This window comes from Natator depressus, chromosome 26 (assembly GCF_965152275.1).
Source record: "Natator depressus isolate rNatDep1 chromosome 26, rNatDep2.hap1, whole genome shotgun sequence".
NCBI classification, from domain to species: Eukaryota; Metazoa; Chordata; order Testudines; family Cheloniidae; genus Natator; species Natator depressus.
The window spans coordinates 6,520,795-6,543,133 of record NC_134259.1 but is presented as its reverse complement, the minus strand read 5'-3'; the positions used below and the strand labels follow the sequence as shown (position 1 = coordinate 6,543,133).

The 22,339-nt window shown below is 46.7% G+C and overlaps 1 protein-coding gene across 2 annotated transcripts in view; it reads left to right on the top strand.

Annotated features, from left to right (window-relative positions):
• LOXL2 (lysyl oxidase like 2) overlaps nt 1-22,339 on the top strand; it is an 86,805-nt gene that overhangs the window by 34,107 nt on the left and 30,359 nt on the right. For both annotated transcript variants that reach the window (XM_074940213.1, XM_074940212.1), the window contains 2 exons: nt 8,541-8,752; nt 17,658-17,880. In XM_074940213.1, the coding sequence (XP_074796314.1) occupies nt 8,541-8,752; nt 17,658-17,880 (435 nt within the window). The remainder of the gene's footprint in view (nt 1-8,540; nt 8,753-17,657; nt 17,881-22,339) is intronic.

Sequence of the window (22,339 nt, the reverse complement as noted above, 5' to 3'; positions counted from 1 at the left end):
GCAGCTAGCATTCTAGCCATGTGCATGCAGACTGACTTTCCGGTGCTTCCTCCAGAGTCTCCACTCCTGCAACCTGTGCTCCAGATTTCCATAGCCCCATTATGCAGAAGGGGAACTCAGGCACAGACACACAAAGTGATTTTTCCTAAGATCTCACAGGTGTCTGTGGCAGAGTTGGGAACTGAACCTAGCTCTCCTGAGTCTCAATCCAGTGCCTAGCTTTCCTTCTGTTTACATCAGTCTAGTTTGGAGTGGTGTTTTACTTCACTCAAACCCATTCAGCTTTAGTTGAAAGTGAGTTGTTTTTGGCAGAGCCATTGCTTAAAAACCATAGCCAAAGATCTGTAGGGCTTTCTCTTGTACTTAATCCACTTCCTCCTCCTGCCTTGCTTCAGTGGGGTCTTCATACCTTTCTTGGGTAAAACAGCTTAAATCAGGGAAGAGAAAATCTGTTGCCCTGGCCTGAGGATTACTTGTTGCTTGTGTGTTGGCGTGCTCGCGCTCTCTCTCTCTCTATCTGCCAAAACTACATTTGGATAAAACAAGAAGCGCAGTTTGTGGAAAGGTGCCAGACAAGGAAGGAACAGACTCATTTATCTCGGCGAGTGGGGTTAACAATGCAAGAAACAGGATCCTTTCAGAGAGAAAGTAACGCTACAGATATTAATACAACTGCTAGAGCTGGCTACATATAAAATATACGGGTGGGATGTTTAAGAAGCAGAGAGAGGCTGAGGTTTTGGATCCAGGTCGGGATTAGGCTAGTACTTGAATTCCAAGCTAAAGGGGAGCTGAGGTTTGGGATAGACGGGACAGCATCTCATTCTCAACAGCTGTTGGTGTGAATGGGTGGAAGTCATGCAAGACTGGCTGAATAGCTCCAAAGGGGAGGGCTTGTTATGCAAGAGGCATGGTAATTCAATATGTTCCTCAATTCTCTTGGTTTTTATCTGTCCTCCACCCCTGCATCAGGAAGATGGCTATTTGTGAGAACCCTTTTACAGTAAGGGAAGTGTTATCTAATCATTACATGTGGGACTGGGTGAGTCAAGGGTTCTCGGTTTTACTCCTTACGCTGTGCTGAGCCCCAGAGCTCCAGATGAAGCACGTGGGTCTCCAGCATGTCTGAGAATAAGGCCTCAGTTTCTGCATCTGTAAACAGGGTAATATCTGATTAATAAAATGCTTTGGAATCTGCAGATTGGGAAGTCTGGTCTTGTAAGAGGGTGGCTTTATTGCTGGTGCACTGGACTGGGTTCAAGTCACTGGTCTACCACAGACACCCTGTGTGACCTGGGGCAAGTCACTTAATCTCTTTGTGCCTCAGTTTCCCATTGGTAAAGTGTGGATGATGATCATGCTTCTTTTCTCCCATACTTTTTACCTGGTCTGTTTAGATAGCAAGCTCTTTAGGACACTGACTGTCTCTTGCACTACGTGTGGAGCCCCTAGCACAGTGAGGCTCCATCTCGCCTCTCGGTGCTAATGTCATACACATAATAATAAGGGTGCATGATTGACTTTCAGTGGGATTCAGGTGCTTCATTTCCTTGGGCTCCTTTGGCAATCCCAGTGAGCACCCAGCACAGCAGAGCCCCAGGGGGTTGCTATGTGCTACTATAATAGAAAAATAAATATCGTATTGTCCCCATAAATGCACTCTGTGTCGATTGATCTCTTTTTACACGTGTATGTTAAATACGACAATAGTCGTTTAAACATCTGCTCTGGCTATTAAATGTTGTTTGCCGTGGTTCCTTCTGAATTTATGAGAGATCTGTTTTCCGCATTAGCCTGGCTGTTCTAGACGTTGGTGTTGGAAGGATAAAGCGCATGTCTGTCTGTCTGCTCGCATTGTCACTGACTACGCACCAATTCAAGTGCAACCGACAGAGCCCTGCAGCGGAGAGAAACCATTGAAACCCATACAGAGTTGCAGGCATGGAGGCGGGGAATCTTACCAGTCCTTTTAAAGAGTTCCCTGAGAAAGCTGTATTTAGTTGTTTTGATTATTCCCCACCTTGTCCCCCCTTTAGTTTTCCAATGATTCTGCCGTTCTTGATTCTGTCTATGGAAGTTTTGCTTGAGTAATGACTTCAGGGTTAGATCCATGGTTAAAGCAATTGAAGGGTTGTATGGTTACAAATAGTTAGAGAGAAAACAAACGGGGGGAAATAGATGTGGCTTATACTTGGTCTTCAGGCAGATCATGAAATGATGTTTCGCGCTGGCCAGTTATAGCCGTTTGGAGATTGAAGTATAAAAAGGAGGATTTATTTCCTGCTAATTTGATTTTCTTTTTTTTCTCCTTGGCTAGGACAAAATAGAAATCAGAACAAATGAAGACTGGCTCTATTTAAGCTGAGTACAAGTCAGTATGGCTAGCTGGCTGGTTTACGTATTTTGGTGCATGAGCCTCTTCTGAGAGAGGGACGTATGACTGGACCAGGAACTCCTGAGTTATTATCCTGTCTCTGACACGGATTTCTTTCATGGTCTTGGGCAAGTCACTTAAACTCTCAGCACCCCAGTTTCCCCATCTGTGAAATGGGCAGATAGAGGAACAGTGATGTGCCCAAGTGAGACAGTGACACATCTGGGAATAGAGAACCGCCAGGGTCCTGACTCCTAGTTCCTGGATCTGGCCAGTAGACCACAACCTCCTTACAATCAGTCACTGGTACAGCTGGGATGTGTGCCTCTCACTCCCTAGACCATTTTCCCACTCCCTAGGACATCAGCACTGTCCCGGGAACAGCTGCAGGACTAACTACAAAAGCAGAACTTGGGCCAGTAGATTTTATTTTTTTTAAATAACCTTCCTAAGATTGCAATTCCTTCTCTTGGGGTTTTGTTTGGGTAACTTGGGAGAGTCTCCAATGGGAAATTGCTGGCTTCCGTCTTTGCCTGTTGCTCTACTGTTGGAAATCCCTGGTATGCCCCAGTGAGGCACAGGGTGTTCGTAGCCTTTGCGTGTTAGGATGCGCTCAGCCCTTTTTTTTTTTTCTAACGCACATATTTGTCCCTTGAAAAAACACAGTTCACAGAGCGAATGGTTTAGCTCTAAGGGGGTAACTGGCTCATAGTTGCTGGCTAGAGAAAGGATTGTCTTGTGAAGCCATTGGCCTGGACCTCGAGGTCTGGGTTCAGTTCCTTGGCTCTGCCACGGTGTCTCTTGGGCAAGCCACTTGGTCTCTGCCTCAGTTCCCCCTCTACAAGACAGAGTTAATAACATTCCCTTGCTCCCACCTTTTGTCTGACTTCTCTGTTTAGATGTTAAAGTCTTCAGGGTTTTCTGCTACTAGGTTTGTTTTCACGACCTAGCACAATAATATTAATCCCTAGATCTTACCCAGCACTTTTCATCAGGAGCTCTTGAAAATGCTTCACGAAGGAGGTCAGTATCGATATCCCTGTCGCACATGTGGAAGCCTCCTTCTCAGCTGGGGCCTGTAGGCTGCACCCTAAAAATAATGAATAGTTATAATGGAGAGGCAGGGTCTAAGTGGGTGCAATATGGGAACAAGGATCCCAGCTTTTTTGTTGTTGGCCAGGATAAGGACTGGCGTATATTCAACATCTGGGATTTGCACCAGGCATCGTTCAGACGAGACTCACGATTGCTGTTGTGGGCCTTCCTTCCAGGACGAAGGGCATTCTAGAAGATGGCACATCTGGGAGACCGTCCTTTGTTGTAAGGGCTCGTCTCCTCCATCCAGTTGAGTGCAGGCTTCTGAGCTGCAGAACATTGCTGAGTTTTGAAAATTCAAGTAAAATGGATGCGGCTCTAAATTGGAATATGTGTGTGGATTTTTAACCCTGAAGTTTTGATTCAGAAGTTTTTTTTCAGGGGGCGGGAGGGGGGGGAATAGTCAAGTATAATGAATTGAATACACAGTGAGTGATGCTGATGTGCAGTGATGAGCTGCCAAAATCTTAACAACGGGTTCCCTCCTCACCCCATGAGGGGTCATTGCCCACCCTTTCCCCCCCCGAGACTCCTGCCCCATCCAACCCCCCCACGTTCCTTGACGTCCCCACAGAACACCTGCCCCATCCACTCCCCTCCCCTGGCCCTGGCCCCTGACTGCCCCCAGAACCGGGCAGGAGGGTCTCATGGGCCACCGAGTCGGTGCCCACCCCACCCCTAAGAGCCAGAGGCACCTGCCGGGAGGCGAGGTGGGGAGTCCCGGAGGTGCTTACCTGGGGCAGCTCCCAGGAAGCATCCGGCAGGTCCCTCTGGCTCCTAGGGGAGGGGGAGCATAGCTAGAGCATAGCTGGAGCACCCACGGGGAAAATTTGGGAGGGCTGAGAAGCAGGTGGCGGCTTCCCGCTCAGGCGGAGGGTGGCGGAGGTGAGTTGGGGCCGGGCGCAGTTCCCCTGCATGTCCCCCCCCGTTACTGCTGCGGCATGGGCAGCCCTCCTTGTGCCCCCCACCCCAGCTCACCTCTGCCTCCCTGGGCCTGAGCGGGAAGCTGCGGCCTGCTTCTCAGCCTGCCCCAGCTTCCTGCGCGAACAGCTGATTCGTGGGAAGCCTGGGGCGGGGGCGGAGAAGCAGAGCGGGGCGGCGCGTTCAGGGGAGGAGGCAGAGGCAGAGCGGAGGTGAGCTGGGGCAGGGAGCTGCCGGTGGGTGCTCTGCACCCACCAAATTTTCCCCTTGCGTGCTCCAGGGCTGGAGCACCCATGGAATCGGCGCCAAAGGTGCCGCTTTTTGGCCGGTTAAATTTAGAAGCCCTTTTAGAACCGGTTGTCCCTCGCAGAACAACTGGTTCTAAAAGGGCTTCTACATTTAACAACCGGTTCTAGCGAACCGGCTCCAGCTCAACACTGCTGACGTGGCTATTTGTGGATTTCTAATAGCGCCGTATGGGGTAGATGTGCTCTACAGTCATAAAAACATAAGAGCGGCCAGACTGGGTCAGACCGAACGTCCATCTAGCCCAGTGTCCTGTCTTCCGACAGTGGCCAGTGCCAGGGCCCCAGAGGGAATGAACAGAACAGGGAATCATCAAGTGATCCGTCCCCTGTCACCCATTCCCAGCTTCTGGCACACAGTGGCTAGGGACATCATCCCTGCCCATCCTGGCTACCATCCATTGATGGACCTACTCTCCATGAATTACCTAGTTCTTTTTTGAACCCTGTTTATAGATGGAGAAGTTCCATTAGGCTACCTAGTCCACTTTCCCCGCTGCCAGTGCAGATTGCCCCCACTGCTCTTATGACCTCAAGTGCTTTTCCCAGTACAGTTTTAAGCTCTGATTTTTTCCAAACAAGATCCGAGGGATTTAGACACCTCGCACCAATTGGAATGGGATGCCTCCCTACCCCTTGTGCCTTTTGAAAATCTCCCCCTTAAATAATAACCTGTACTAGATTTTATATAAAACTTTTTGTCCCTAGATATCAAAGCCTGTTACAAAGGGGCATGAGGACATTATTTTACAGATGGGCTTTTTTTTTTAGATGTATCCAAGGTCACTCACTGGGTCAGATGGGACTAGATCATCCCGTCTGGCCTATCCACTGGGCCGTGATACTGCCTCAATAGCTCAAGCAATGGCGCTTCCTCTGTATTCAACCTTTCTTTGTCCCGACTGCCTCCCCTCCCCACTAGTATAATGGTAAGTGGTCAAAATCTGATATGGGCGAATCCTCCCCAACCCATTTTGAAATGGGCTCTTGTCTTCATTATGTAGCTAACGTAAATGATTCTGAACACTGGCTTGACATCAGGAGACCATTTCAGGAAGTGCTCCATAAATACACCCTATACTGACTGACTTTAAGGGCTGAGTACTCCCTTGGCAAAGCTGTGGCCGGGCGTTTGCTGCAAGAAACACTCGGCCAAAGGGTCTCGGCCGCTTCTCGTGAAATCTCAAAGGGTAAGAAATGAGGTTTTCTCTCTGGAAATGCCTTTCTATCACCTATATCGACAGGTAAACCTGCTCCTTGGCAATGTATCCATCTTCAAGGTTAAGAGTCGGGAGGCTTTTATAAGATGGACTGCGAAAAGAGAGTCTAGATTTCAAATCTAGCCTTTGGAGACACAGCAAAGTTCTAATACTCCCTGCCAGGACAATATGAAGCTGTGCAGTGTTTCAGGAGCCTCTACCAGATCCTAACAGGGAGGAGGGGGCCTCATGGTGCAAATGAGTTTTCCAGATTTGTGCTGAAAGAGCCACACAAATATATAGTCTTGCTATCACCTTCTACTTTGCAATACGGATCCTGTGCTCTTGCATTGAGGTGCGCAGGAAAAAGGCCCTAGTGCCCTATGAGCTGGGATTTTCAAAGGGACCTATTTCAGGTACTCTGGCTGTTTAAATAGTGTTAGCCCTATTTTAAAGGGGAGTACACTGAGGCAGAGAGAAGATAAGCAATTTGGAGCAGGGACTGTATTTTGTTCTGTGTTTGTATAGCACCTAGCATAATGGGGCCCTGGTACGTGACCTGGGCCCTTTGGTGCTACTGTAATACACTACATAAATAACGAGAGGTGTAGGCCAAATTTTTTAAAAGTGACCCCTGGTTTTGAGTGCCCCCTTTGAGACACAGTACGGTTGAATGTTAAGCGCCCACAACTGCAGTTAATGGGAGCAACAAGAGGTCAACACCTCTGTAAGATCAATACCTAGGCATGTGTCAAGCCAGTGGATCAAAATGAATGGATGCTTGAAAAAATGCAGTCTAAGTGAGTTGCCCGAGGTTACTGAGTGAGTCAGTAGCAGAGCCCACGAGCAAATGCAGGGATCTGGGCTGAGTACCCTCCTCTCAACACACTAGGCCAGAGCCTCAGCCAGTCGACTTTGGTGGAGTAACATCTGTTTGCAGCAGGTGAGGATCCGGCCCGTGGCCTGTAGTTTAGCAAGTTACACATGGCGACCACATAACCAAATGCGGGCTCCCTGGATTCTTCCTATCCAGGGCAGATGTGCAGCTTCCATTTCTAGGCAATCCAAATGTGACCTTTCCTGCCTCTAGCAACTTGTATTTTTAATTGATCGCAGTGGATCAAAACAGCACGTGTTCCTTTAAAGTGCTGGGCTTTGTTCACGTTTAAGTGTTTAAACTTGGGGAGGGGAGAGGAAGAATTCCACAGCTGTGATGTAACCATTGGGAACCATGTACTTTTTATACTGTTGACAAGAAAAAGGACTTCTTGAAGTTTTATATAAAACTTCCATTAGCTTTTTAATTGCTTGCCACAGCGGATTTTCTGAGTTCTGCTGTATAGTATTCCTGCCCTCACGCAGGCTCAAAATGTGAACTCCATGTGGCCGTTGTGACTCATCTCCTGTCCCAAGTGCATTTCATCGAAAGGAGAAATCCAGTTTGAGCAAACGGCAAGTACACGCAAATAACAATGGAAGAGACCCACTTTTAAGATTTCTGCTCTTGGTGGATGAAAGGAGGGAGGAAGGAAAGCCCAGGGGCTTGCATGCTAGCTCGGGACTTGGAACATCTGGGTTCAATTCCCTGTCTGCCTCAGGACTTCCTGTGTGTGACCCTGGGCAAGTCACTGTGGGTATGTCTACACTGCAAATGAAGGTGTGATTGTAACATGTGCTAATGTTAATCTAGTTAACATGGGTAACAATAGTAGCGTAGACACAGTGGTATGGGCTAGCAACCAGAGTACTAGCCCGTCAGGGACCCTGGGTACTTGTGGTACCTGGGGTCCATAGTGAGGAAAGTGATGCACAAATACATTGCTGTGATTATATGAATTTCAGGCCCCACTCACTTTTATGCTTCTGAGGGCAGATCCTCAGCTTGTGTAAATCAGCCTAGCTCAGGCCCATGCATGTGAGTTAAGGCGCAAAGCAAGTCACACCTAAAATGCAAAGACATTAGCTACCTTTTTTCCCCATTACAGCATGCGAAATGCTGCAACACAGTATGGAACGACGCAGCTGTTGCTGGCAAGCACAGAGTGGGCGGGGGAACCATTGCAGTTGGATCTTCAATTGTGCAGACGTTTGTAAAGTTTCCCCTGGTGCTCAGTGGAGAGGACATTTTAAGCAAGCTGGAAAAACTGGAAATAAAAATATGGCTCTGCTATGGCCAAGGGTGGTGATGTTAAATGAAATAGACTAAAATAAAAATATTATTTAAACAACAAAAATCTCATGTGAAGGATCTTTTTAGAAACTCCAGAAATGTCCTATTTGTAAAGGTCCATCCGGCCAGAATACTTTTTGCATTCATGTATTTACGATGTTTTTTTGTCCGGGCACATTAAGGTCCTGTGCATAGGTAGGTAAAGTATCATCGCTTTTGTAAGCTGGAGAAACAGACACTGAAAGATTAAATGACTTGCCCAGGGTTGCCCAGAAGGTCACTGGGGGAGCTGGGAGTTCTGGACTCCTTGTGCTGACTTTGCATAACCAACTTTGTCTTCCCTGGGTCAGTTTATTCAGCTGGAAAACAAGTCAGGTGGAGAACCCAGGTGCCCTGACTTCCAGTTCCCTGATCTAACCATTTGAGCCTGTTGCCTTGCTACAATGCAGCCCTAAAATACCCTTTTTTACCCTTAGAACATGAACATCCAGGTGGAGGACATAAGGATCCGAGCCATTCTTGCTACCTACCGCAGGCGTGTACCTGTTACAGAGGGTTACGTGGAGGTGAAAGATGGAGGGAACTGGAAGCAGATCTGTGACAAACACTGGACTGCGAAGAATTCCCGAGTCGTCTGCGGCATGTTTGGATTTCCGGGCGAGAGGAAATACAATGTCAAGGTCTACAAGTAAGAGGGGATCTTTTTATAAGCCTTGGTCATGTTTCCCGAACACTCGGGCCTTGTTCAAAAATGCAAATTTCAAATTATAGCAGAGACCTAGAAGTGGGCAAACCTCGGCTGGTTGCTTCATTCCTGTGGATCAGATTTTACTTCTGTGTAAATATCTTAAATGTCGGGCACTTCCTTTTGTAACCAGGGGTGCATGAGGCCAGTTTGAGCCCAACCTTTTGGAGGAGATAAAGTGTCGTATCTGTGTAAAGTCAGACAAAAAGATGGGCTTGGTTCACTAAGTCTTTCTATTTCCAACTACTAGATAGTTCTATTCTTTCTTTTGTTTGTTTGTTTCTTTCTTTCTTTGTTTCTTCTGGCATGGGCTCTGTGTGTGTGTGTGTGTGAACATATGTATATGACTGCGGTCTGAGTCCTGCACTTAGATCTTCATGGAGGCGCATCAACCTCAAAGAGAGCCTGAGCAGGCATAGAGGTCCTTCTGCATAGATCCAGTTGTAGGATCACGGCCAGTGCATGCAGCGAGGGCAGTTTTAACTGATTGGAACTGCAGTAAGCCGGGTCCTTGTTTTGTTACATAACGCAAGGTTCCTCATTCACACGACTGCATAGAATTCAGGGTTTCACACCTCGGATAAAATGTTTACCCAGGGTTTACCAAGCTTCTCTGGCATTTGCCTTTCACCTGGGCTCACTCTCCATAGTTCCTGGGTGTCTGGGCTGCCAACTCACTGAATTTAAGGATTGTGAGTCAGTTGCTAGGAGAAACTTTCCAATAATTCTCCCGCTGCTCAGCTCAACTGGAGTTAGCAGCTTTGGGAGCCCTTCAGTAGCCAGGCTGCTGGCTGCCGTCCCTGTATTCAGCACGTTAATTAGCCCTGCTGTGAACAGGGTTAGATGACACACTGCTTGAAATGTCGGCAGCCTGTCTATGCTAGGCCTCCCAACATGGCTGCTGGCCGTGGATTGGAAATGAGGTTAGCAAGGGTGGCACATTGGTCAAGTGTCCCTACTGTAAACAGGGCTTTACTGCTACTTCATAGTGCGCTCTCTTGCAATATCCACGGAGGGCATAAAATGAGGGAAGAGAATGGGGGTTATTTAGTCTGCAGAGAGAAGAGCAAGGGGGGATTTGATATCAGCCTTCAACTACCTGAAGGGGGGTTCCAAAGAGGATGGAGCTCGGCTGTTCTCAGTGGTGGCAGATGACAGAACAGGGAGCAATGGTCTCAAGTTGCAGTGGGGCAGGTCTAGGTTGGATATTAGGAAACACTATTTCACTAGGAGGGTAGTGAGGCACTGGAATGGGTTATCTCGGGAGGTGGTGGAATCTCCATCCTTAAAGGTTTTTAAGGCCCGGCTTGACAAAGCCCTGGCTGGGATGATTTAGATGGGATTGGTCCTGCACTGAGCAGGGGATTGGTCTAGATGACCTCATGAGTTCTCTTCCAGCCCTAATCTCCTATGATTCTATGATCCCTGGGGAAAAGCCTGCAGTGTCCTTTTGGCTGCATGCAGAACAAAACCAGCAGGAATTCTGACTGTCCCCTGCGAGCTAACATGCTGCAGATTTGTTTTTGTCTCCAGCTAGTAACATAAACACATTTTGCTCTTTACAGTTTACAATAAGGCAGCTGCAAAATAGCTTATGCTAAGAAATCATCCAGTTTCTCCCCCCAAGCCCGTGATCTATGGAGCTGGACCAGGGACTAAGCTGGTGGGGGAGGATTTTATTCATAAGAAGCAATAGTTGTCGTTTTTCTGCTTGTTCCTTTAGCTCACAGGAGTGCTGTTTCTCTAGGTTCCTGTTGGAGTTGACTGGCTGCGTTTCATGTTTCTCATTAGTGAGATGAAGATGAAGGGTGGAAAAGGTCCTGGGGTTGGAATACTGTAAAGCGGCAAAGCAACACAAATAAAACGCCCAAACTAGAATTTTTTTCCCAGCGTCGAAGGGATACGAGCAGTGAGGTAGTAATTGCTACCAGGTGGTCTCATGTTTTGTTCTGGACTATTGGAGTAGAGGAACACATGTTTCCATCCATGCCCGTTTTCCTTCCTGAGCTAAAGAGATACCTCCTCTCACAGTCATTGTTGTGCTCCTGCACTGCACATCAGAACCACATAATCAATTCGCTCTAATAAGACAAAGCAGATCCTTCCTGCTCTGCACTTAGAGGTGTTTCCAAGAAGGATGGTATCATTTTAATGGTTGGAAGCAACTGTACTTACTAAATGATGGCTTGGTAACTTTCCTTCATCCCAACTTTCCTTGGTAACTTTCCTTCATCCCGTGTGCCGGGGAGATTTAGGCTCGATATTGGAAAGCTTTTCCTAACTAAAGGATAGTTAAGCATTGGAACAGGTTACCTAGGGAGTGTGTGGAATCCCCATTGTTGGAGGTTTTTAAGAACGGGTTAGACAAGCACCTGTCAGGGATGGGCTAGGTATACTTAATGCTTCCTCAGCATGGGGGGATGGACTTAGAGCAGGGGTTCTCTAACTTTGTTGCACCGCAATTCCCTTCTGACAACAAAAATTACTACACGACCCCAGGAGGGGGGACCGAAGCCAGAGCCCACCCGAGCCCTGCCAAAACCCAAACCCTCCCGCCCCGGGCGGGGGGCTAAAGCCTGAGCCTCACCACCCCAGGCAGGGGGGCCAAAGCCCAAGGGCTTCATCTCCAGGCAGGGGGCCTGTAACCTGAGCCCCACCACCCAGGACTGAAGCCAAAGCCTGACCCCTGGGTGGTGGGGCTCAGGGTTTGGCCCTGGGAGGTGAGGCTCGGTCTTTGACTTCAGCCCCAGGCAATGCGGCTCGGACTTCAACTTTGGCCCCGGACTCGAGCCAGTCTAACGCCAGCCCTGGAGACCCTATTAAAACTGTGTCGCAACCCACTTTGGGGTCCCAACCCACAGTTTGAGAACCGCTGGCCGAGATGACCTCTTGAGGTCCCGTTCAGCCCTACAATTCTATGATTCTGTGTGCATCATGTCCACCAAGATGCCTTTGGTCTCTCTGAAGTGAGGGTCATGTTTCTAGGTACATGCAGTGTCTTTCCGTATGTTATCTATTAAGGATTGGGTTATTTACCTTTAAGCCTTGTAAGCTGAATCTTGTGTTCAGGTGCATAGTTATGGATGGGATAAAGTATGCTCTGTCTGTATAGATGTATACTGGGTATACGTGTGTGTGTGTGTGTGTGTGTGTGGATTAGGATATTCAGATCAGGGCTTTTTGCATATTTCTAGTGCATAGAAAAATAAATAATACCGCATCATTAACCCGATTTTACAGATGGGAGAAAAATAAGGCAGAGAGATTGAGCCTAATATTCAGAGGTGCTGGGTATCACACTTTGAGTTGTGGATACTCTAAACACCGGCCTCTGCGTGACTGTTCTAAAGTCACACAGTAAGTCACTGGCTGAGAACCTGGCGCCTGTTCCCCTGCAGTCTCCCCCTTGTATCTGTTTCAGGCCCATCTACAGGTAAAAGGGAGAACTGGTATATGAGCCGTTGACACCCAAATAAAGATATTTGGAAAATGCGTTGAATATTTTCCACAGTGTTGGAACAGCCTGGGGTGTGATTGTGCCAAAGGGAGGAGAAGTTTGAATTGTGTTTGTACTTTTCCTAAGTGCAGATGTGTCAGACTGGCAGTTTTATTGGATTGTCACATCTAAAAGAATTGTTTCCCTTCCCGTGGCGTGGCGTGTGTGCCCAAAGTTACTGGAACCCTGCATTTAATGCACTAAGACTCCTTATTAGGGCAAAGCTGTATTGAATAGTGGCCTGCCAGGACTAAGTAAAACTCCAAGTGTCCAGCCCCGTGGGCCTTGTAAAATCAGGGCTAGTGTCGTCAGGGGTAGTTTCTGCTTCGATCACTCTAAAGTCCTGCTCAGGAATCCAGGTCATCTGTGATATCCTGCAAATCCAGGGCTCATCCTCCATTCTGTAGCTCAGGGGTCGGCAACCTGCGGCACACATGCCAAAGGCGGCATGCAAGCTGATCTTCAGTGGCACTCTGCTGCCAGCCAGGGTCCCGGCTGCTGGCCTGGATGGATGGAACCCCGGGTTGGCAGCGGGATGAGCGGGGCTGGCAGCCGGCACCCCAGACTGGCAGCAGGCTGAGCGGCTCAGCTCGCTGCCGGTCTGGGGTTCTGTCTGCCGCCCGTGCTGCCGGTCTGGGGTTCTGTCTGCCGGCCCCTGCCAGCCGGAGTCCTGGCTGCCTGCCCAGCTCAGCCTGCTGCTAGTCTGGGGTTCCGTCAGGGGGGCCCCTGTAAATGTAAAATTTATTACTGGCACGCGAAACCTTAAATTAATGAAGACTTGGCACGCCACTTCTCAAAGGTTGCCAACCCCTGCTGTAGGTTATTCTGCCCACCTTTGAGTCCTATTGCATAGTGGTTTGAGGAAGGAAAGATTTCATCCCTCCCTGGTTACGTTGAATGAGCCTCTTTCTCACCTGAGTATCAAGCCCTGTAGAGTTTTTCTCATGTCTCAGGCTTCGCATGGCATAATTTGGAGCTAGCCTTTTCCCAAGACTGAAACCTTGCACACTGTTATCTCGCAGCTGGGTAACCAGATTTCAGATCCGGTTCCTAAACCGGCTTCATAATACTGCAGGTTAGGGATTGCAAACAACCCCTTCTAGACCCACAGTAATCCCCTTTCCTGCTAACTGCAGCTTGGCAGGCTGAGCTAGCAGATATTCGGCTTTGCTTCTGCACCATGGTGGGAAGTGAAATAATTTGCAGATAGATCCTGCTTGAAAGAAAACAACTTAGCTCATCATATCTTGCTGCCAAAGTTTTATTCCTCAATATAACTTAGCTTCTCCATTTGATGGCACAATTTCTGTTAAGAAACAAACCTCAGTACATTTTCTATGCGTCTGTTGCTCCTTCAAAGCTATTTATTTAAGAGCTTTCATAAATTCATCTCCCAAGCCCCTGTTCTGGTGGTGGAAGGGGAACAGTATTAGTTCCATTTTACAGATGGGCAAATTGAGGGAAGGTAGGTTTATGTTCGGATATCCTGAACCTCTGCAACTCGCACTGGAGTGAGCAGGAGCTCAGTCCAAGATGGTCAAGAGAGTATAAGAGCTGGGAATAGAACTCAGGAGTTCCTGCCTTTCTGACCTGTATTCACATCAAACCATTCCTTTCTCATCTGTGGCTGAGAGCTGCCCTCAACCTTAAAATCATAAGATCATACACCTGTGTTTGAATTTATGGGGCAATGCATTGCGCCCCTATCTAGAGAATAAACCTCTGCTGGTTTTTGCTGGGAAAGCAAGATCCCCAGTAGGCAGAAGGCAACAAATCTGGCAGCTCCTCTGCCCTGCTGTGCAAGGCTGGAGAAAGGATACTTGCTAACTTGGGCAGATGCCTGCCCCTGGGAAAGTTAGTCAGGGGTGGAGATGCTGTCTTTCAGCAGAGCCAGAAACCGGTGTCTCAGGCCCACTGAATCAGAGGGGAGAGTATTTGATTGATTTTTTTCCTGTTAATCCATCTGAGGACAGGATTAGCTCCCCCTAAATTCCCGAGGATGCTCCATGCTTACCTACAGCAGGTGGCCAAAATCATTGGTTCTGTTCATTATACCATGGAGGAATTTTCCCCAGTGACTTTAGCTGGCTGTAGCCGCTGATTTATGCTCTTCTGCAATGAAAGCCGTTTATGTGGACCCTTGCCCCTCTCACACCGTTCCTAACAAAGCAGGATTGCTCTCAGCTGAATCTTGAGACTTCCCTCATACTTGTGTTGTTTCCATTACAGCTGATAGAGGGACAGTTCAGTGGATGGTGAAGATCAGTTTTTAATGACCCATTAAAACACACACAGTTGATTATGTCTCTTAAAGTCTCAGGACCTGAGTCTTTATTCATATCCCTTTGGCTTTGGTAGAGTTACTCCTGATTTATGCCAGTGAAGTTTGGATGGGGTCCTTTCTGTATCATCAGTGCCAGATAGTCTTCAATAGCCTATTGGGTAGCCTAGGGAACTGTAAAGTAAACTTTACTCTACAACCTTTGAAAATCCAGAATCTGTCAAGGGAGGTGAGCTGACAAGAAGCCCAGGGCATTTCCTGGGTATTAATAACCAGTTTACCAAGAGCTATTAATGTAAATACCTCAAGAAATTCCTTGGGATGAGATCATTATTTGCTATAAGACATTCCTTCATTTGCTATTATAAGGCAGACCCACGTCCTTTGTCTGCTTGCAAAATTCATGTAACTCTTTGCATGTGTGTGGCAGGTCAAGGGTTTCCAGTGCACATGCTTATAATGCTTGCATTTTTCTCATACACCAACAAAAAAACTGAGGCCAGAACAGCCGGCCCTCATGAGTACAAATGTCTCAATGTAGGGCCAGATTCTGATCGACATTATACTGTCCAGAGTAACGTCAGTGAAGTCAATGTTCACTGAAGTCCAGTTTTATTCTCGATTTTTACCGTGGTATGACTGACAACAGAATCTGGCCCCTTGTTTGCATTCCAAAGTGATCAGTTATTAACTTTGGTGTCACTTCTGCTGGGATGTTTAGACGCCTAAGGGAGTTAGGCACCCAACTCTCGCTGCCTTTCAATCCCAAGCTTCAGTCTAAAGTGGAACTGGATGTTCCTGTTATGGAAAGGCTGGCCCAAACCTATCAGCGTGTTTCCTTAGCTCCTTTGATCGGCCTGCTGTGCATGTTTGTTTCTAAACAGGATGTTGATTTTGTTACTTTTGTGCTCTAGCTGGTGACTCCCTTTTAAACTTGGGCCAGGGAGACTTAGTTGGGGGTGGAGATGGATGGTGGAATAGAGCTGTTCGAAAGGTTTTTTATTTTAATTTTTGTAATTTCAATGAAATTTCAAAGTTTTGCCGTCACCCCTGCCTCCGAAAACCAAACAAGGCTTGACTGATTTTGTCCTGGGTTTCTGTCAGTTTGACTTTTAAATTGTCTATCGGTTTTGGGGGTAAATTTAGTGGTGGGGAAAGATTTTATTTTTGGTTTGACAGCCTTGGAGGCCTTTATGTACAAGACAGACATGTTTCCCCTGCACGGCTCCCTGATGATCCGGAAGGATCTGGCTCTAGGAACGTGACAGCTCCGTATCCAGGAGCCATTGCAGCCTAGACACCTCTGCTGAGACTGACAACAAGGATGGCCAATTTGAACCAACTGCTGAATGGTGGATTGTCCTTTTGGACAGCTGCCCACTGGGAAATGGACTGAGATCCTATTTCACGTGGCCCCTCTGAATGGTCATCAGATGGGAACAGCTTTCAGTCGCTTCCAATCTAGGCTGGATTAACACCATCAACCTAGCGAGCAGAAAAAGACTCTCTCTACCAGCTCCCTGAACTGTTCAGAAGCCCTCACCCCATTTTGGCTTTCTTTTTATCAATGCTACAATTAATCAAAATCTTAGCTTCATTTCTTAGCGCTTTATCCACCTTAATTACACTCTCCTAGCTACCTTTCGGATCACTGTCGCTCCTTTGCTACTCACTCTGGAATAGTGCCACATGTGGGCTCTTGTAAAGACACTTCAAGATTACAGTTGTGTTTCAGCTCCTTTGGATTTTGATTAACTTAATTTGCAGAATCTCCCCTCTGGTGGTGGTAGATGTCATTCATTCCAACCAACCATTTTAGCTCAGTTGCAGCCATAAGACAGCCTTGTGTTTTTGGTGAGGAGGAAGTTGAACAGTTTTTTGTCTTTTTTTTGTTTGTTTGTTTGTTTGTTTTTTTTCCCCCCATGGGCTTATCTCTCCTCCACTCCCCAGTCGCTGGAGTCATTCCCGCTGAGCGATCCAATTTGGGAGCAAGATGTGGAATCTCCTGCCAATCTCCTCTTCTGTAAACAGGTTTCAGAGTAACAGCCGTGTTAGTCTGTATTCGCAAAAAGAAAAGGAGGACTTGTGGCACCTTAGAGACTAACCAATTTATTTGAGCATGAGCTTTCGTGAGCTACAGCTCACTTCATCGGATGAAGTGAGCTGTAGCTCACGAAAGCTCATGCTCAAATAAATTGGTTAGTCTCTAGGTGCCACAAGTACTCCTTTTGTTCTGTAAACGTGTCATAAGGAGAGTCGCTCTCACTCTCGGAAATTCTCCTTAGGCTCGAGGCTGTTAACGCTGCAGCTCTGAGAAGCGTTGGAGAGCCATTGCTTTATCTCCAGTTTGCCATCTTCCACCCAGCTAATTTACCGGGGTAACAGCTATGTCAAGGGCCACATTTTCACAGGGCCTGCAACAATGCACCAGCTTTATTTGCACTGCACCAGTTTGCATATGCCAAAAAAAAAAAAAAAAATCCCTGCATTTTGTGCAAAGTGTCGATTTATGCATGTGTAGTGTGTGATGCAAGTAGAATTGCACAAGTGTGTCTGCGTCCCTTTGGGTGACTGATCCAGAGAGAGGATAGTCTCCTGCTGCTGTTTCCAGCTCATGGACTTAGTCCTTTCACTCAAGTGGCAGAGGTCTGAACTTCAGACCTGAGATCAGTCCTTGGTGACAAACTAAGCAAAGGGTCATTACACAAGCAAGTGGATCTGTAGTTAGTCAATCTTAACGTCAGTAAATGAATTCTTTTTAAATGTAGCTAAAACAGTGCAACTTCTGAGTGTAAATAAAGCCTGTATCACCCTGCTCTCAGCTTCCCTGTCTGGCTTCAGGAAGCAGATGCAACATGAGAAAGATAGGAAAATTTCTGTGCTAATCCATTTTGCTAGAAATTTAGCAATAGTCTTCAATTAATCCAGGGTTCTTTTAAAGTTCCAGTTGCAGTACTTGTCTCAACAACTTCTTGTGACAGGGAGTTCCACAGGCTGGCTGTGCAGAGAATGATTTCGTTTGAGTGGTTTTGAATGATTTCACTAGCTGTCTGATTTCCTTTTTCTTTCAGGATGTTTGCCAGCAAGAGGAAGCAAAATTACTGGGCTTACTCCATGGACTGCACTGGCAACGAAGCTCACATCTCCAGCTGCAAACTGGGCAACCATCTCAGCGTGGATGCCGAGAAGAATATCACCTGTGAAAACGGGATGCCTGCCGTGGTGAGCTGCATCCCTGGGCGTGCCTTTGCTCCCAGCAGCAACAGTGGCTTCCGAAAAGCCTTCAGGCAGGAGGTAAGGAGACAGCTGCAGCCATCCCACTGGAAAGAGCGTTGATTTTACGGGTTTGTGTTCAACGGCATAAATACGATCAACTATCGGACATGTGGAGATTTCAAAAATCAAACTAATTTCATCCAGCTCCAATAACACACGTTATTCTGAATGAATGCAGTGTAGTTCACCATTGGAAACATTTTTATCCTTACACAAGACAGGCCCCAATCCTGTAAAGACTCACCCTTGGGCATAGCTTTATCTACTGAGTGGTCCATCCACTTAGTGGAGCTGTTCACAGTGGGTAAAGTTTAAGCATATGAGTACGTCTTTGCAGGATCAGGGCTGCACTGTGTTAGGACAGAAATGTTTGTGTGTGACTGTCGATCATGCTGCATTCATTCAGAATAATTTGTGGTGGTGTTAGAGCTGGATGAAATTCGTTTGAGTTTTGAAATCTCCATGAAAAATTTCATCCGTTTCAAATTTCAGCCAAAAATTAAAACAATAAAACGTGGGGGGAAGAGTTTTGACAACTTTGTCCTTGTTCTTCAACCAACTATAGCACTGGTAAGAATGTGTTTGAATTCCTATGCGATTTTGACCAGGAAAAATATTAGTTTTTTGCGGGAGATGTAATTTATTTCCTGTGTTTTTAACATTTCTAATAATAATTTATTTATTGGTTATCATTTGAGTTATAATAGTGTTTTGAGACCCCTCCCCACATCAGGACTGCATTGTGCTAGGTGCTGTACATACACATAATAAGAGAGAGCTCCTGCTTAGGGGAGCTTACAGTTGAAAGCTCCAGTCTGTAAATTGTTCTGCATAGGTACTCCTCTATCGATTTCAGCCTGGCTCCTCATGGAGCTAGTTGCAGGATCAAAATAGACCAGACAGACACAGGGTGGGAGAAGACTGGGAACTGAGGCGCAGTGAGACTAATAAGGGTATGTCTACATTGCAATAACTCTGTGTGATTGCAGCTTGTGTAGCTATATCCACGCTAGCTTTAATCTAGCTAGATCAGAACAATGAAGCTGTGAGAGCACGGGTTCCAACACAGGCTGTATGAGCCCACCTAGAATCCTGGGTAAATATTTGAACCACTAACCCACATTGCTAGCTCATTATGCCTCCACAAGCTGCACTCAAACCCTGGGATTGCAGTGCAGACGTGTCTAAGCCATTTCCCCGATGGCGTCAGTGGCAGATGTAGAAATGGAACCCAAACCCGCTGAGTCCCACTCCCAATGCCTTAACAACTAAACCACCTGCCTTGCGGTTCTTAATTCCCTTCCCCTCCACCAGCAGAGCTCTCTCTTTACAGTGAGCGTCCCAGCACACAGATTGGGTTGGGCGTCCATCCTCCAACCTCCCTGCTGTTCTAACTCGGGATGATGCTTGGCTCAGGATGTTATGGGGTTCGTTTAGCGCCGAAGTTGGCAGGGCAACAAGCAAGTAGGAAGAAAATACATATGTCACAGCTTCGTTTTGAGTTGAACAGTTGCCTGGTTGCTGCTGGGCTTGCTGGTTCGCAGTTATTTAGACTCTTCTGGTTAGTCTCTCACTATAGATCTTGTAGATAATCCAACATCTTGGCTATTTGGTATCTTCTACTGACAAATACCGTTGAGTGACAGAAGATCCTAGCACAAGTGCTTGTTTGGATTTTAAGGGGATTTAGTGCTGGGGAAACGTGTCAGCTTGGCCTAGTCAATCGATCACTAAAATGGGTGTCAGGAGACATGGATTCAATTCCCATCTCTGCCGCTGACTTACTGTAACCTTTGGCAGGTTACTTCCCCTCTCTGTGCTTCTATGCCGCTCCCACGCTTCTTCCATCTTGCCTGTTTAGCTCATAAGGCCTTTAAAGAAGGGAATGGCTCGTACTATGTGTCTGTTCAGGGCCTGCAACACTAAGGCCTTGATCTCGGTTGGGCCATTGACTCTTCACATGCCTGCAGTTATTCACGTGTGTGGTCAAGTGTTTACAGGATCTGGGCCTCAGAGGTGAAAGGCTGTGTAAACCATGACTATTCTTCTGAGCTGTTCAAATCGCCAATTAATTCTTTAAGCCTTCTTGTAGGCTCTGGGTGTCCTTCAACTGGGCCTGGCCTGGAGGACTGTGTGCATCTCCAGTTTTAAACCCTGGAGGTTCTTTGGTCTCAGGCCTCGCTCAGATCACTGTTCACTTATTTATGGCTGGCTCTCCAAAGCAGTAGCTCATCCTCCACCTGCAACGCCAGCCGCTTCTCTCCCTCTTTGGAAGGTAATGGGCAGAGCTGGAAAAGGTTTTAATCCTCCCAGTGCTGAGTTTAAAAATAAAATTTTAAATCTGTCTTGGTCTGGATTTGAACCAGCAAGCCAGCCGTAAAAGACTCATTATCCCATTCCCAGTCTCCTGACTGATTCTGCCTTCTGCATCGCAAGCTCGTAGGATGGATTGAAAAATGGGCTGTCATTTTCATGAAAGTGCCATCCCTTTTTTTAATCAAAATTTGAAATTTTGATGAAAAATGTTTGTTGGAATTTTTAAAAACCAAAATATTACCACCAGTTCTACAGCAGGTCAAAAAACTAACCAAGGTACTTTCTGTGCCCTCTATTACCCTAGTATCTGAGCCCCTCACAATCTTTCATATATTCAGCGTCACAAACACCCAACTTGGTTTTCATTTAAACTTCAGTGAAAAGTGTCATCAGAACTGTGAAAATGGTTCTGGCAGGGTGCCATCACCACAGAATCTGTGCACCTCAAACATTAACAGTTCTTTTCAGAACTCCCCTGTGAGTAGGGAAGAATTATTAATAATTCTCATTTTGCAGATGGGGAAACCGAGGCACAGAGCTGAACTGGCTTACCCCAGGTCACACAGGGAGTCTGTGGCAGAGCCAGGAATAATACGCTGATCTCCTGACTCCCAGTCTAGTGCCTTAACCACAAGACCAATTCTTCCCTTTCCTTGGCATTTAACTGTATATGGTAATTCTTCAGTAATATAAGTTCTATGTAATCATGGCTATGGTGTGATGTCTGTATGCTGACATGCAGTTACAGATTCAAAGCCAAAGGTATTTGACTGACGTTGTGCTGTCTTGCGCAGCTTTAACTGGCTTTTATTCCCCCCCTCATCCCTCCCGTTCAGGATGGCAGACATGTCTTTGCACTGCATGCTATAATTATACTGGGTGTTACCTTCTGTTGAGTTAAATATTTCTGTGCCCTTAAACCTCAGCAACATAACTGGTTACTGAGATGCTCACCAGACAGTGGCAGAATACCTCCTGGGCTACTGTATGGAACCGATGGTCTGTTTTCATAAGATTGCAGGGACTTGAAGTAAATGTATTCTTGGAGAATTGTGATATTTTCTCCTTCCGTAAGTGTGAGGTAGGTGCGCTACTGTGGGTTTCTATATTATCATATGCTTTAAAATACAGCTCTTCAACTGGGGAATCTCAAAGTACTTTGGAGACCTAATCAATCGAGCCTCGCAACATCCCTGTGAAGTACTGTAGGAAGAGTTTTATAATCTTTTTCTGAACATGAGATTCTTGTGTTAATCGTAGTCTGTTTTAAACAAGCGGCATTTATTAAAGAAACAATTACATCTTCAGACAAACAGGCTTCTACTTAGCTTGAGCTCCTGCTCTGTCTCGCCTGATTTCCAGGGATCCCACCCTGTCTGAAACAGCAGAGACCTCTAGTGACTGAATAACATACGGCAAGTAAACATATAATTACAACTAACTCAAAAGGCACCTTCAGCTTTCTTGTGTGTGATTTAAAAGAAAAAACCATTCTTTTCGGTCGAGATCCTCGGGCAAAACTCCAATCAGCCTCAGTGCGGGCAAGATCAGGGCTCATAAGGATTGAAGGATAGACCCAGCCCAGTTCTAAGGTATAATCAGCTGGGATCAGTGTTCTGGGACAGCATGTTACCATGCAACTTGTGAAAAGGCTGCATTTATTCCACTGTTAATAGTTACTTAATCTGTAGCTTTCTGGAAGGGACAATTTCCTCCGCCTTATGGGAAAGCATGGACACAGTGTACTTGGATGATGCAATGGTATTTGGTTTGTTTAACATATTTTTTTTCAGCTCTTATGAAAGCTGATGTTCACGCTGGGATTTGGGGCCCCAGGTTCTTATCCAAATCGGCTCACTGGACCAAATCCTCCGCTGGTGTAAATTGCTGAAGCTTCATTGACTTCAGTGAAGCAGCACCCGTTTATTGCCTCTTAGTACTGAGTATATCTGAGGAATGTGTTTTTCATTTCACTCTGACTCTCCTTGTGTCTGTCTGCAGCACGCAGGCCAAATCCTGCCTTGACTGGCACAGGAGGGGCCGCTCCCGATGCACCCACTGCCACAGGAATCCTGGCTGCCAGGCCAGGATTCCACAGGCAGGCCCATGCACTGACTGACTGACATTCTTTGCCGTCCTTCTGGGGAAGGCAGCCGGGCCG